The sequence below is a fragment of the Procambarus clarkii genome, chromosome 1 (assembly GCF_040958095.1).
Source record: "Procambarus clarkii isolate CNS0578487 chromosome 1, FALCON_Pclarkii_2.0, whole genome shotgun sequence".
NCBI classification, from domain to species: domain Eukaryota; kingdom Metazoa; phylum Arthropoda; class Malacostraca; order Decapoda; family Cambaridae; genus Procambarus; species Procambarus clarkii.
Window position 1 is genome coordinate 49,921,848 of NC_091150.1, and position 14,434 is coordinate 49,936,281.

The 14,434-nt window shown below is 43.4% G+C and overlaps 1 protein-coding gene across 1 annotated transcript in view; it reads left to right on the plus strand.

Moving 5' to 3' along the window:
* The window catches only part of LOC123763578 (cadherin-AgCad1), a 96,639-nt gene that overhangs the window by 66,590 nt on the left and 15,615 nt on the right, over nt 1–14,434 (plus strand). Inside the window, exons 27-30 of the mRNA XM_069309685.1 lie at nt 5,832–5,942; nt 6,291–6,478; nt 11,114–11,230; nt 12,680–12,774. Coding sequence (XP_069165786.1) covers nt 5,832–5,942; nt 6,291–6,478; nt 11,114–11,230; nt 12,680–12,774 — 511 coding nt within the window. The remainder of the gene's footprint in view (nt 1–5,831; nt 5,943–6,290; nt 6,479–11,113; nt 11,231–12,679; nt 12,775–14,434) is intronic.

The following is a 14,434-nucleotide window of genomic DNA, read 5'->3' on the forward strand; positions in this document are numbered from 1 at the left end:
ACCCGCGGCCAGTGTGCGCAGACTCTATATGATTGGTAAGTTATACTCACCCGCGGCCAGTGTGAGCAGACTCTCTATATGATTGGTAAGTTATACTCACCCGCGGCCAGTGTGCGCAGACTCTATATGATTGGTAAGTTATACTCACCCGCGGCTAGTGTGCGCAGACTCTCTATATGATTGGTAAGTTATACTCACCCCGCGGCTAGTGTGCGCAGACTCTATATGATTGGTAAGTTATACTCACCCGCGGCCAGTGTGCGCAGACTCTCTATATGATTGGTAAGTTATACTCACCCCGCGGCTAGTGTGCGCAGACTCTCTATATGATTGGTAAGTTATACTCACCCGCGGCCAGTGTGCGCAGACTCTCTATATGATTGGTAAGTTATACTCACCCGCGGCCAGTGTGCGCAGACTCTCTATATGATTGGTAAGTTATACTCACCCGCGGCCAGTGTGCGCAGACTCTCTATATGATTGGTAAGTTATACTCACCCGCGGCCAGTGTGCGCAGACTCTCTATATGATTGGTAAGTTATACTCACCCCGCGGCCAGTGTGCGCAGACTCTCTATATGATTGGTAAGTTATACTCACCCGCGGCTAGTGTGCGCAGACTCTCTATATGATTGGTAAGTTATACTCACCCCGCGGCCAGTGTGCGCAGACTCTCTATATGATTGGTAAGTTATACTCACCCGCGGCTAGTGTGCGCAGACTCTCTATATGATTGGTAAGTTATACTAAGCTGATTACTTCCAAGTGTTGAATGTAAAAACTGGTAAATGCAATATGTTCATATGTAATTTTCATTTATTATAAATATGATAATGAGGATGTGTTGAAACAGACACGAAAGCTCTCAAGTATTTCATGTTTAATTTTTATACTTCATCAGATGATAATTTCTTGATGATTTACACACGTGTGTATCTGAGTATAATATATTATATATATATATATATATATATATATATATATATATATATATATATATATATATATATATATATATATATATATATATATATATATATATATATATTGATTGACTGTGAGTAAAGAAACACTAGATCACTTAATCTTTCCATTTGTATTGTTCGACGTTTCGTCAACAATGTGACATCTTCAGGAGTACAATGTTGAACTGACACGGCTATACTGATCTTACCAGAGTGCTTGACTGATGAAGATTAAGCCACCCGAGAGGTGGCACGAGCATGAATAAGTGGTAGATTTTTTGGAGTGAATGTGGTCTTTGGTCGTGAGAGGATATACTGCGTTTTGAGCGCGCAATCGTCAGTCCTTACTATGTCGCTGCTATCGCGATGGAGGATACTGTTTGACAGTATTGATGAGGGTGTCCAGCTGCTGGACACCTTTTTTGACCAGAAGAGTGGCAGTGTTGATGGCTTTAGGGCGGTTGCTACAAGATTCAGGGACTCCTAAAGCTCTTCTAAGTTAGTTGGTTGCTTCACATTCCAGGAGGACCTTACAGGGTTGTTCCTGTTGTTTTAGATTTAGGTACTCAGAGCAAACTGTCCATGTAGCACGGGCTATGGTGAGCCCCGTAATTGAGTTCAGTTATTAGCGATAACCTTGTTACTGTGATATTTGGGTCAAAATTTTAAATGGAGGTAGGGATTCCTCCTTTTTCCCTGTTTCTTTTTCGCTTTTGTTTTAGTGAACTTGTAACACGGGGGAGGGGGGGCTTATCGTCTCTGATCTCTTCAATCCCCTTCACCCCTATCCGTATCCTATTGACTCCGCTTATACATCAAGGGACCTCAGAGTTACTCTTAGCCGAATTCCACGCCACGTGGTCCTAGCCGTTCGAGCTGCCAAGATTCTACAGCCTCGCGACGTGGTAGTAGACTCCTAGCAAACTCAAGAGTCTCCTTCTGCTGCCACCACCAGACCATTAACAAGAAACGTTAATTAACCGGGGTCTGGACCGATTAATCACTCATTAACACCTCGGGGCTTAATCCCCAATTACTTGGAAAAGGAGGGAAGAATCTACGTTAAGTGTGGGAAATTATAGCAAACCAAAGGATAACTGAACTCTTAAAGTTTGTTAGGCTTATGGCCCAACTAACTCAGACTGGTGGAGACCACGTGACAAGGACATAAGTAAACATGAAAACATGGAAATAATAAAATGCAATTACAAACTAAATATTTATTAAATGCAAAATCTAAACAAAAACTAAATAAAATCACTCCCTATACTTAACACTCCCTACGAGGCATGACATGAACTATTTCCCAATACAAAACTGTAGCCAACTATACCTTGTACTGCGACCAGTTGTTGTTCTACTGATCTACGTAGGGAGAGTGTGAGAGTGGATGACCTCTCTCAGTTGTTGACCGGCCCACACTGCATCTCCCTCACTCTGCCTTCCTCACAGCTGGTCAGAGCTAGGGGGTATTCCTACACCAGGTTTACCAAGTTTACTAGCAGGGATTTAAGTTGAACAACTAATCTCTGTTGCACTGAACAACGCAGATGCTTGAACTCTTTTAAACTGAAGGTAATTGCACAGGCAATTACCTTCAATTAGGGAAAGGCTATTTCCAATTACAATATGGCTATTTGACCTTTGAGAATTACTAAATATGGAAGGCTTTGGTGACCCTTGACCCCTGGGTTGCCAAAATTGCTCTACGTCCGAGGCTACTCCTTAGCTAGTGACGTCACTGATGGTGACTTACTCAGTATTCCGACAATTGAGGAAACTCTTGATACTTTAAACAGGAATACTATTGAATACAATTTGAATGAAAACTTGAATTTCTCTAAATTACTGATTTCTGTAAAATAATTCATTATATGTTGCTTAAGACAAAGGCGCCGGCCATTTTGTGATCTAAACCGCTAATCCTAGGAGAGATGCCCCGTGCTTCGAGTCAGGTCACTACCGCTTTACTCCCGACTTTCCACCCCCATAGTCTTTGAGAATCCATGCTGAATAATTCCTACAACACACCTAGTTTGTTACACACTGGTTTTAGCCTTGTTTTAATAACATTATCTTGGTGGCAGATATATATGTAGAATGCTCACTAGTGAGTCCCATTCCTCAACGGCTTTTCTAATCATTGTAGTGGCTGTGGAATGTGCATCTAATGCAGCTGCTGTTGTTGGATTAATGTTTAGTTTGATGCGCAAGGCTTCAGTCGCTTCACATTCCAGTAAGAAGTGCAATAGTGGCGCCTCTGTTTCTGTTCCACAGATATGACACTCTTTAACTATTGGGTTTATTACCTCCCAGCAGCACTTGTAACCAAGTCTGAGTCTGTGTATGGCTACTGCAATGTCTCTGGATATTTTTTTGTCAGGCTTGAAAGAGTAGTACCCAGTGGCTTGTTCGTACCATATCGCAGTGGATCTTCCTTCCGCTACTCTGGCTCTGTGGCGACTTTTGATAGTTGGGAGTATTTTCTTCTTGATTTACTCCTTAATCTGTGAAAAACTTGGAGGTATTTGAACCTGTACAACAGGTAGAACAGTGGCAGTTTTTGCTAGTGAGTTTGCCTGTTCATTACCATCTATGCCAATGTGACTTGGTATCCAATTTAGGGTGATTGACAGCCCTAAACTGTATGCTTCTTTTCCTTTATGCAGGATTTCTGTGATGAGTTGTATATTATCTCTGTGCTGGCTTGACCACAATGCCTGGAGCGAAGATTTAGTCAGTATGAATGATGACATCATGTAAATTATTCTCAATTGTATAGTTTATGGCTTCCTTCAGGGTATATAATTCTGTTTGCAATGTTGAGCACCCACTATTCATGCTCCAGTAAGCTTCATGGTTGTTAGTGTAAACTGCTGCCCCAACAGAACCTCTTTCTTGATCAACTGATCCGTCTGTGAAGATGTGAGTGGTTGTAGGTCTTCAGATGGTTTCCATTTGTTGTTGTATGACTGCTTTGAGCCTCTGCGAGTCACATGCTGATTTTTAACTGGTTTAACTGGTTTTTTAGATTTTCCTTCGATGATTATCTTTAGACTCGATTCTTCCCATGAAGGAGGCTGCCGAAAGTGTTGATATGGTCTATCTTCCCCTTTGTTTTTAATGGTCCATTTCAAGTCCACTTTCTCAAGAATCTTGACCAGATTATCCATCCATGTACTTGTTCTATATTGAATTTTTTTTCTTAAGCGATCTCTGTATGCTGTCTTTGATTGACAGTCTGGCGGTGGTTCCAACAAGTTTTGCTGTTATGGTGGCTATCCTTTGTTTGATCCTGTTTTCTAAAGCTGGTAAGTTGGTTTCCATTCTTAGATTCTCTCGACGCGTCCATATAGGTGCTCCCAGCATTGTTCTGAGAGCATCATTTTGAGACACTTCCAGTTTCTCCCATTGGTTATCACTGAGGGATGTAAGAGCAGGAGCAGCATAGTCGATGAGTGACCTAACTGCTTGAACATAGTACATTTTGAGTACTGGTAGAGATGCACCATCTCTAAGACTGGTCAGAGAGCGCAAAGCTGAGTTTGTGGCTTTACAGCGTTGCCGAAGATATTCAATTTCTTGAGTGAATTTCAACTGGCTGTCAATTATGACTCCTAGGTATTGAAAAGAGGTAACCCACTCAATTTCTTGTCCTTGTATTGCGAGTCTGATGTCTTGAGTTATCATTTTAACGGCCATTGCTTTGGTTTTATTACTGTTTATTTTCACTGCTATGCGTTCCGCTTCCCTGCTGATAATATCTAGGCATTTTTGCGCATGGTTCCTTGCACCTTTGCCATTGATGATGGCCACAAAGTCGTCTGCACAGTTAAGCAGTTTGACTTTTGGTAACTTGAGCTTCATGAATTGTTCCATGAGACAGTTGAAGAGGAAGGGGCTTAGTATTTCTCCCTGCGGAGTTCCATTTTTCCAGCCACTTTGAAGTCGATAATTTCTCCCTTACAGGGTTGTTGTTGTTGTTATAGATTCAGCTACTCGGAACAAGTTCTAAGTAGCACGGGCTATGGTGAGCCTGTACTATCCTGGCACAGGAGCGGGGCAAGTAGCACGGGCAATGCTGAGCCCGTTGTGGACTTACCTGGCACAGGAGCGGTGCTGAATGAATCTGCCTTACAGGTTGATTGATTGATAAAGATTAAGCCACCCAAGAGGTGGCACGGGCATGAATAGCCCGTTAGTGGTGGCCCTTTTGAGCCATTACCAGTATCAGTAGATGATACTGGAGATCTGTGGAGGTGCGACTGCACCCTGCGTGACGAGAGATGTCTCCAGTGTGCCTTACAGGGAGAAATCTAGACATTTATAAGTGTGGGGACACCTCACTCTACGATTCACCTAACCCCCTTAATCGTAGGGAGCGGCGAAGGGTAGGGTGAGGTGAGTGTTGCCTGACCCCGGCTTCTAGGTGACCGCCAGCTTTACGGGCTCACCCAAGCCCGTGCTACACGAACATTTTAGTTCAGAGTCGCTAAATCTAAAACAACAGCAGCAACTTTGTAAGTTTAGTATAGTTGTGTCAGTTCTACAGTGTACTCCTGAAGATGTCACGTTGCTGACGAAACATCGAACAATACAAATGGAAAGATTAAATAATCAAGTGTATCTTCGCCCTCCAGATGGTAGGAGATATTTGCATAAAATGGAAAACATCCAAAATCAAATTAATAATAGTCACAATGCTCTTGTGTTTAATGACAAGTGTATTAGAGAAAACCTGCTCCCAAAAGTATAACTTAGCCATGTTTTTGAGTATATTTACACGCGTTCCCTTTCGTAATTGAAATTAATGTGTAATTAATGTATAATTAATTAATTAATGTGTAATTAATGTGTATGTTTCCAGAGAACGATCCGAACGTGCAGGCATCGTTCTTGGAGGCCATCGACCTGGACAACACCAACGTGGTCAACAAGACCTCTGACGACTACGACAGAGTCTATTACCAAATAATAGGTACGTTCACTGACGGTAAACCCAGTCGTGGGTTATCATTTACGTTGATGTGGGATCACTGGAGTGTTTCAAGCGTTGGTCACACATATATATGAGTAAGTTTGTACGAGTAGAAACAAGGGCCGCCTTCCATGAGCCAATTTCTTAATTACTAACAGCCTGACGCACGTACAGACGAGGGAAAGAGTTTGCTTCAGTTGTTTTCTGAGATGTTCACATGGATTCCTTGTAAGGAACGTCTTGGAGGGAGAGTGGGGGGGGGGGTGTATGTAAGTTACCCTAAAAATTCCAGGATTTATTTATATTTTTGCTGATTTTTCTCTACAATATTTCGTTTGTTTCTTGCAGAAGGCAACGGAGACTCAACAGTCTTTAGTCTGGTGAGCAGCTCCTTGACGGAACTGCAGCTGAGAAACAGAGACCAAGGCCTTGATCGCGAGACAAAACCTAATTATTCACTACAAATCTCAACATTTAATAGAGACGCCGCGAGGCTGACACGAGATGATGCCACAAACGCAAATGACACTCTTTACGTAAGTGGTGTTGTATTGTGATGTATGAACGACACAGTGTGTTCCTAGTGTTGTATTGTGATGTATGAACGACACACTGTGTGTTCCTAGTGTTGTATTGTGATGTATGAACGACACACTGTGTGTTCCTAGTGTTGTATTGTGATGTATGAACGACACACTGTGTGTTCCTAGTGTTGTATTGTGATGTATGAACGACACACTGTGTGTTCCTAGTGTTGTATTGTGATGTATGAACGACACACTGTGTGTTCCTAGTGTTGTATTGTGATGTATGAACGACACACTGTGTGTTCCTAGTGTTGTATTGTGATGTATGAACGACACACTGTGTGTTCCTAGTGTTGTATTGTGATGTATGAACGACACACTGTGTGTTCCTAGTGTTGTATTGTGATGTATGAACGACACACTGTGTGTTCCTAGTGTTGTATTGTGATGTATGAACGACACACTGTGTGTTCCTAGTGTTGTATTGTGATGTATGAACGACACACTGTGTGTTCCTAGTGTTGTATTGTGATGTATGAACGACACACTGTGTGTTCCTAGTGTTGTATTGTGATGTATGAACGACACACTGTGTGTTCCTAGTGTTGTATTGTGACGTATGAAGATATTCTGTAGTATAGTGGTCTTCGTCCTCGACTCACAATTAAGGATCTCGTCTTAGATCCCCCCCCCCCAGCAGGTGGAACAGAAACGGTTGGTCACTTTACTTGTCTCCGGACGCCTCTGTTCTCCTAGCAATAAAACAGGCACCCCAGAATTATTCAACTGTTGTGGATTGTATCTTGAAGAAGGTCGTCAGTATTTGGTCTATGGGGAATTATAACTAGGAGAGTCCCACTCCTAGTTATAGGTCTTACTGGTGAAAGTAACATTAAACATTGTTCATGTAATACACAACTAGAAAAGCGTAAACATCCGGTCCGTCCCCCTAAGGTTGCCGTTACGTCATGAAAACGGTTAGTTTAAAGTGGTCTCTCCTAACCTATCAGAGGACCCAAAACAGAAAACGGGACAGTACGTCACTTTCGCCAGCCCCTTCTAGTAGTAGTCTATTTTCTAGTACTATAATTTTTGGCCTTAGGTAACGCATACGGTCGAAAAGCGACGTTCTTTGTCAGAGGACAAGTTGTTTTACATCACTGAGGTAAAAACTATGGATATAAATATATTTCATATAATGTTAACAATAATAAAACAATATACAGTATTATCATAATATTGAAGATGTGTACTTGTGATCACAGGACAACTTTGTGTGGTTGTGATGTTCAGAGTTGTGGTCTCGGGTCCGGAGACGTTGTAAAGAACCGCAATGAACTCATAAGGACGAGGTGTAGCGATCAGAAAACATTGAGGCCTTACCAGAGGATCGAACCCGCGTCCTTGTGCGTGTGTCTCGGGAGTTCAGGGACGCGGATTCGATCCCATAGTATGACCTGGAAAGTTCGTGGACGCAGGTTCGATCCCATAATATGACCTGGAAAGTTCAGAGACGCGAGTTCGATCCCATAGTACAACTTGAGTACTTTCTCACTGTGTAAAGATCTTATCACTGTACAGGTTTGAGCATATGAGTAAATATTTTGTTAATCAAATGAGTATGTGTGTGTTCCTCAAGCATTGTAGGCATCCTTCAGTCTCGGGAGACTATGGAGTTACGCCCTGGTTGTCAATCCTGGTGCAGCGTCTGGTGTGACTGATGAGGCCAATCCGAGAGTGGCAGTCCTTCCCACACTGAGCACAAACGAAGTCTGATTCTGGTCTGTCTTCCTGGCTACCGACTTTCCTTCTCTGTCTCTTTGTCTCCGATTTCTTGGCAAGTGCCTCCTCGAACTTGGAGAGACCTCTTTGCCCCCAGGCTGAACGGTCTGTGGCCAGTGTCTCCCACGTAACAAGATCGACGTCTATGGCTTTCAGGTCCCTCTTGCATACGTCTTTGCACCGTAGTTGGGGCTTGTCTGTTGGACGCTTTCCCTGTGTCAGCTCTCCGTACAGGAGATCCTTGGGGATCCTGCCGTCGCCCATTTGCACCACGTGCCCGAGCCAGCACATTGATCTCTGCTTCAGCATTGTGTACATGCTAGTGATTCTAGCTCTCCCCAGGACGCTGTTGTTTGTCACCTTGTCCTGCCAGGTGATGTCCAAGATGTGTCAGAGGCAGCGCATGTGGTAGGCATTCCGCTGTCTTTCCTGACGGGCGCGGAGTGTTCAAGACTCACTGCCATGTAGGAGAGTGCTCAGGACTCAGGCTCTGTGAACCTGAATCTCTGTGCACTCAGTCAGCTTATTGTTGGCCCACACACTCTCTTTGTCAGTCTGGACATGGTAGTAGATGCCTTACCGATGCGTTTGTTTAGCTCCGTATCAAGAGAGAGGGAGTCAGAGATTGTGGAGCCCAGGTACACGAAGTCGTGAACGATTTCCAGTTTGTAATCGGAGATGCCGATGTCACGTGGAGGAGTCCACTCCTTGTCCCATGACTTGTGTTTTTTTCAGGCTGATGGTGAGTCCGAAAGGCTGACAGGCCCTCGCTGAAGCGGGTTATGAGCCGTTGGAGGTCTTCGGCTGAGTGGGCGGTGACTGCTGCGTCGTCGGCAAAAAGAAAGTCGCGCAGACACCTCAGCCGAACCTTTGTCTTGGCTTTAAGCCTGACGAGGTTAAAGGACTTTCCATCCGACCTGGTCCGGAGGTAGATGTCTTCCATGGCAGATCCGAATTCGTGCTGCAGCATAATTGCGAAGTAAATCCCGAATAGTGTTTGAGCCAAGACGCAGCCCTGCTTTACTCCATTTCGAATATCGAATGCATCTGTTGTTAAGCCGTCAAAAACCACGGTGCCCTTCATGTTCTCGTAGTAGGATCTGATGGTGCTGAGGAGCCTGGGTGGGCATCCGATCTTGGGGAGGATCTTGAACAGGCCTTCCCTGCTGACGAGGTCGAAGGCCTTCGTCAGATCTATGAAGGCTACGAAGAGTGGCTGCTTCTGTTTCCTGCATTTCCCCTATACTTGTCGGAGGGAAAAGACCATGTCGATGGTGGACCTGTTAGCTCGGAAACCGCACTGTGATTCTGGATAGACTCTCTCTGTAAGTACGTGGAGCCTCTTCAATGTGACTCGAGCAAACGGTTTTCCGATAATACTTAGGAGTTAGATGCCACGGTAATTGTTGCAGTCGCCCCTGTCACCTTTATTCTTATACAGCGTGACGATGTTGGCGTCCCTCATGTCCTGTGGAACCTCGTCTTCTCAGCAGAGGCACCGGATTTCATGCAGCTGCATGAGCAGCCTACAACTGCAGCACTTCAAGGTCTCAGCAGGAATGCCGTCTTTTCCAGGAGCTTTGCCAGAAGCAAGGGAGTCTAGGGCCTCGCTGAGTTCTTCAAAGGTCGGTTCGCTGTCAAAGCTCCATTAATACAGGCAGGTACTCAATGGCGCTCAGGGCGTCTTCGGTGACCACATTCTCCCTGGCATATAGTTCGGAGTAATGCTTGACCCAGCGCTTCAGCTGCAGTGTCTGGTCCTGAATCACCTCGCCTGTGGCAGATTTCAGGGCGGGGGGTGGGGGGGGGGGGGGGAGGGCTTCTTCTTGAATGGGCCGAGGGCCTGCTTGATGCCGTCATACATTCCCTTTACATTGCCTGTATCCGCTGCAGTCTGTATCTGGGAGCAGAGCTGGAGCCAATAGTTGTTGGCACATCGCGTGGCGCTCTGCTGCATTTTGCAGCGGACGGCCCGAAAGATCTGTAAGTTGCGCTGACTTGGGCAGGCTTTGTAGGCTGCCAAGGCGTTTCTCTTCTCGATGACAGGTGCCATTTCTTCCGAGTGAGCCTCGAACCAGACTACCGACCTGTTGGTCTTCTTGCCGAATGTGGACATGACAGCGTTGAACACAGCGTCTCTGAAGTGCTCCCATCTGTTACAGGCGGTGACCCCGGCCAAGCCAGGGAGAGCTTCCTCGAGCACACGTTCAAAATCTTCCACCTTGTCCCGATTGCGGGTCTTGCTGGTGTCAATGTGAGGTCTGCCCCTCCTTTTTCGAGTGATGAATCTTCTTTGTTTGCATCTTGACCCTGCTACCTACCAAGGAGTGGTCGGTGTCACAGACAGCACTCTAGTAGCTACTCGTAATCTTGACGCTGGGTAGACCTGCACGCCTGGTAAGAATCAGGTCAAGCTGGTGCCAGTGCTTCGATCTGGGGTGTCTCCATGAGACTCGGTGTTGAGGCTTTGTGCTGAAGAACATGTTGGTGACACGTATTGTTGCACCAAACAATACCAAATCCAAAAGAAAATATCAACTGCCTTAAAGTTGGGAACATGGAACGTCAGGACACTGACAGCAGGTTTCTCTGACAACCTGCAAGAAATCAACGACGCCCGAAAAACAGCAGTCAACGACAGGGAGCTGAGCAAACTGCAGATGGATATCGTTGCTCTCCAAGAGATCAGGCTTCCAGGATCAGGATCTGAGAGAGAGAGAGAGAGAGAGAGAGAGAGAGAGAGAGAGAGAGAGAGAGAGAGAGAGAGAGAGAGAGAGAGAGAGAGAGAGAGAGAGAGAGAGAGAGAGAGAGAGAGCTCTCTCAGAGAGAGAGATACACAGCTAACCAGCACTTCTCTCCCAGGTAACAATCGTGGTACAAGACGAGAACGACAACCCGCCGGTGTTCCAAGGGGACAAGGTCATCTTCGCCAGCTTCTCCCCCAGTGACAACAGCGGCAAGACCATCGCCACCATACAGGTAAGCTCCACAACACTTGTACGGCAAACTTGTCCCACTTTCCTAACGTAATAACAACAGTGATATGTTGTCTCTATGGTCTTCTGAAGGTAGACGACCTTGAATATATATATATATATATATATATATATATATATATATATATATATATATATATATATATATATATATATATATATATATATATATATATCGTACTATCTCCAGTTGCCACAACGGACACAAAATGGTGTACTAAAACCACCCTAACCTAACCTAACTTAGCCAAACGTGACCAATAGATCCATGCATAGAAAATGTGGCAGTTTGTGAGACCCACTATCATGTCTAGTACATCATATTTTGTCCGTTGTGAATGTTGAGGCCACAACGTGAAGAGTTATTGGAGTATCCAAGGGTCAGATTCACAAAGCAGTTACGCAAGCACTTACGAACCTGTACATCTTTTATCAATCTTTGGCGGCTTTGTTTACAATTATTAAGCAGTTAATGAGCTCCGAAGCACCAGGAGGCTGTTTATAACAATAACAACAGTTGATTGGGAAGTTTTCATGCTTGTAAACTGTTTAATTAATGTAACCAAAGCCGTCAAAGATTGAGGAAAGATGTACACGTTCGTAAGTGCTTGCGTAACTGCTTCGTGAATCTGGTCCCAGGTGTATATCTCGCCTCCCCATTACACACACAACGAATCAGCTACGTTTTTTTTAAACTATATTACGTTGTTTAAAAGTTGCCTCAACGTAACAACAGAAACAGTAACGTCGTGGCAACGTTGTGTGTTGGCTGGGTTAAGACCCGAGCACTTTAACAGGTAAGTTGTGTCACTCACGTTACTCAAACACTCTTCGTCTTCCATTGGCTCATCTTGGTGTGAAATTTGTAATAAATTCACACGAGGCGTGTGAGGTCACCCTTGGAAGGTCAGTGTATACAACATGCTCACCCTTGGAAGGTCAGTGTATGAAACATGCTCACCCTTGGAAGGTCAGTGTATACAACATGCTCACCCTTGGAAGGTCAGTGTATACAACATGCTCACCCTTGGAAGGTCAGTGTATACAACATTCTCACCCTTGGAAGGTCAGTGTATACAACATGCTCACCCTTGGAAGGTCAGTGTATACAACATGCTCACCCTTGGAAGGTCAGTGTATGCAACATGCTCACCCTTGGAAGGTCAGTGTATACAACATGCTCACCCTTGGAAGGTCAGTGTATACAACATGCTCACCCTTGGAAGGTCAGTGTATACAACATGCTCACCCTTCACTAACCACTCACACTCACCAGCAAAGCTGCCATAGACAAGCATCGCTCCACCTCGTAAACCACCACCATTTTCTCCAGACGTAATATATTATACATCAATTGAATTACAAAATAAAGTGCCGTTACAGGTCCTACAGTAACTGGTTACAGAACCTGATGCCCTTGGTGTGATTACAGGCGAGTGACAAAGACTTGAACGAAACCCTACACTACAGGACGATCGGAGACTTCCAGTGGTACGACACCAACATTACACCAGAAAATCCTTTTAGGTAAGCCTATTCACATCAACAAAAACACTAACAAGAATAGGAACATGGACAATATAACAAGAACAGTAACATGAACATTTAATGTGACTGTTTTGTGTAATATTAGAAACCATCTATTGTTTTTTATATGTAAAAAAAAAAGATTTATAGCATACACCCCTGTGTGTATACTAATGTACTAGACGTATGTACTCACCTATATGTATGTATACACCCATGTGTGTATATTAATGTACTAGACGTGTAATTACCTAAGTGTAGTTACAGGATGAGATCAATGCTCGTGGTGTCCCGTCTTCCCAGTACTCTTTGTCGTATAACGCTTGGACACTACTTATTTTTTATTTTTATTGCACGGGCCCTAAGCCTCTGGCTGGCCAACTAAAAAAATGGTAACTACTGACGGTTTGAGCCTCTTAAACTGTATTACTGTACATCGCTTATTATATTATTGTATTTTATATATATATATATATATATATATATATATATATATATATATATATATATATATATATATATATATATATATATATATATATATATATATATATATATATATATATATATATATATTGTGACGATAATCTCCTTCAAGAGATTGAGCCTGCTCTTCCCTCCATAATCACGTCGTTGAAATTGTATAAAACGACTATGGAAGACATGTCCAACAACGACAACAACACCAGCAAGGCTTGCCAGGGTGAGCAAAACGTATGCAGCCAGCCACCTGTTCGGACTCAAACCACCAAACTACATGTTGATCGCTACCGGCTCCGCTGATTGGTCGCCGGTCTGGCTGCACCTGCACTCGCCCCCCCATACTACTTGATGTCTGGGGTCGCCCCAACCTCAGACCTCAGAATGTTCAGTGCTCTCGTTGTCACCACTCCTCCCGGCTAGACGCTAGCGTGTACTGAGAGAGGTGATAGCTTAAAGCCAATATTCCAGCACCTCCCATTTACTTTTGTATTGCACTTCTTGTTATTTTGCCTTAACGTAACTTTTCATTGTGTCATTTAATTATTCTTATTATTTTGATTGATTGATTTTATTATAAGAATTTGTTTGTCCATTTTTTCATGTTTTGATTTATTTAACGTAATTAAAATTTCATTGTTAAAGTTTACTTGTGTTTTGTGTGTCTTCTCCTTACCTTACCACAGACGAAGTTCCAGTTTTTTCTATTTTTTTTTATAACTATGTGACAAGGCCATACCCCTAGCCTTAAACAGCCGAACACCAACGCGTTACCGTCACAAGTTATATATATATATATATATATATATATATATATATATATATATATATATATATATATATATATATATATATATATATATATGTCGTACCTAGTAGCCAGAACGCACTTCTCAGCCTACTATTCAAGGCCTGATTTGCCTAATAAGCCAAGTTTTCATGAATTGTTTTTCGACTACCTAACCTACCTAACCTAACTTTTTCGGCTACCTAACCTAACCTAACCTATAAAGATAGGTTAGGTTAGGTTAGGTAGGGTTGGTTAGGTTCTGTCATATATCTACGTAAATTTTAACTCCAATAAAAAAAAATTGACCTCATACGTAATGAAATGGGTAGCTTTATCATTTCATAAGAAAAAAATTAGAGAAAATATAATAATTCAGGAAAACTTGGCTTA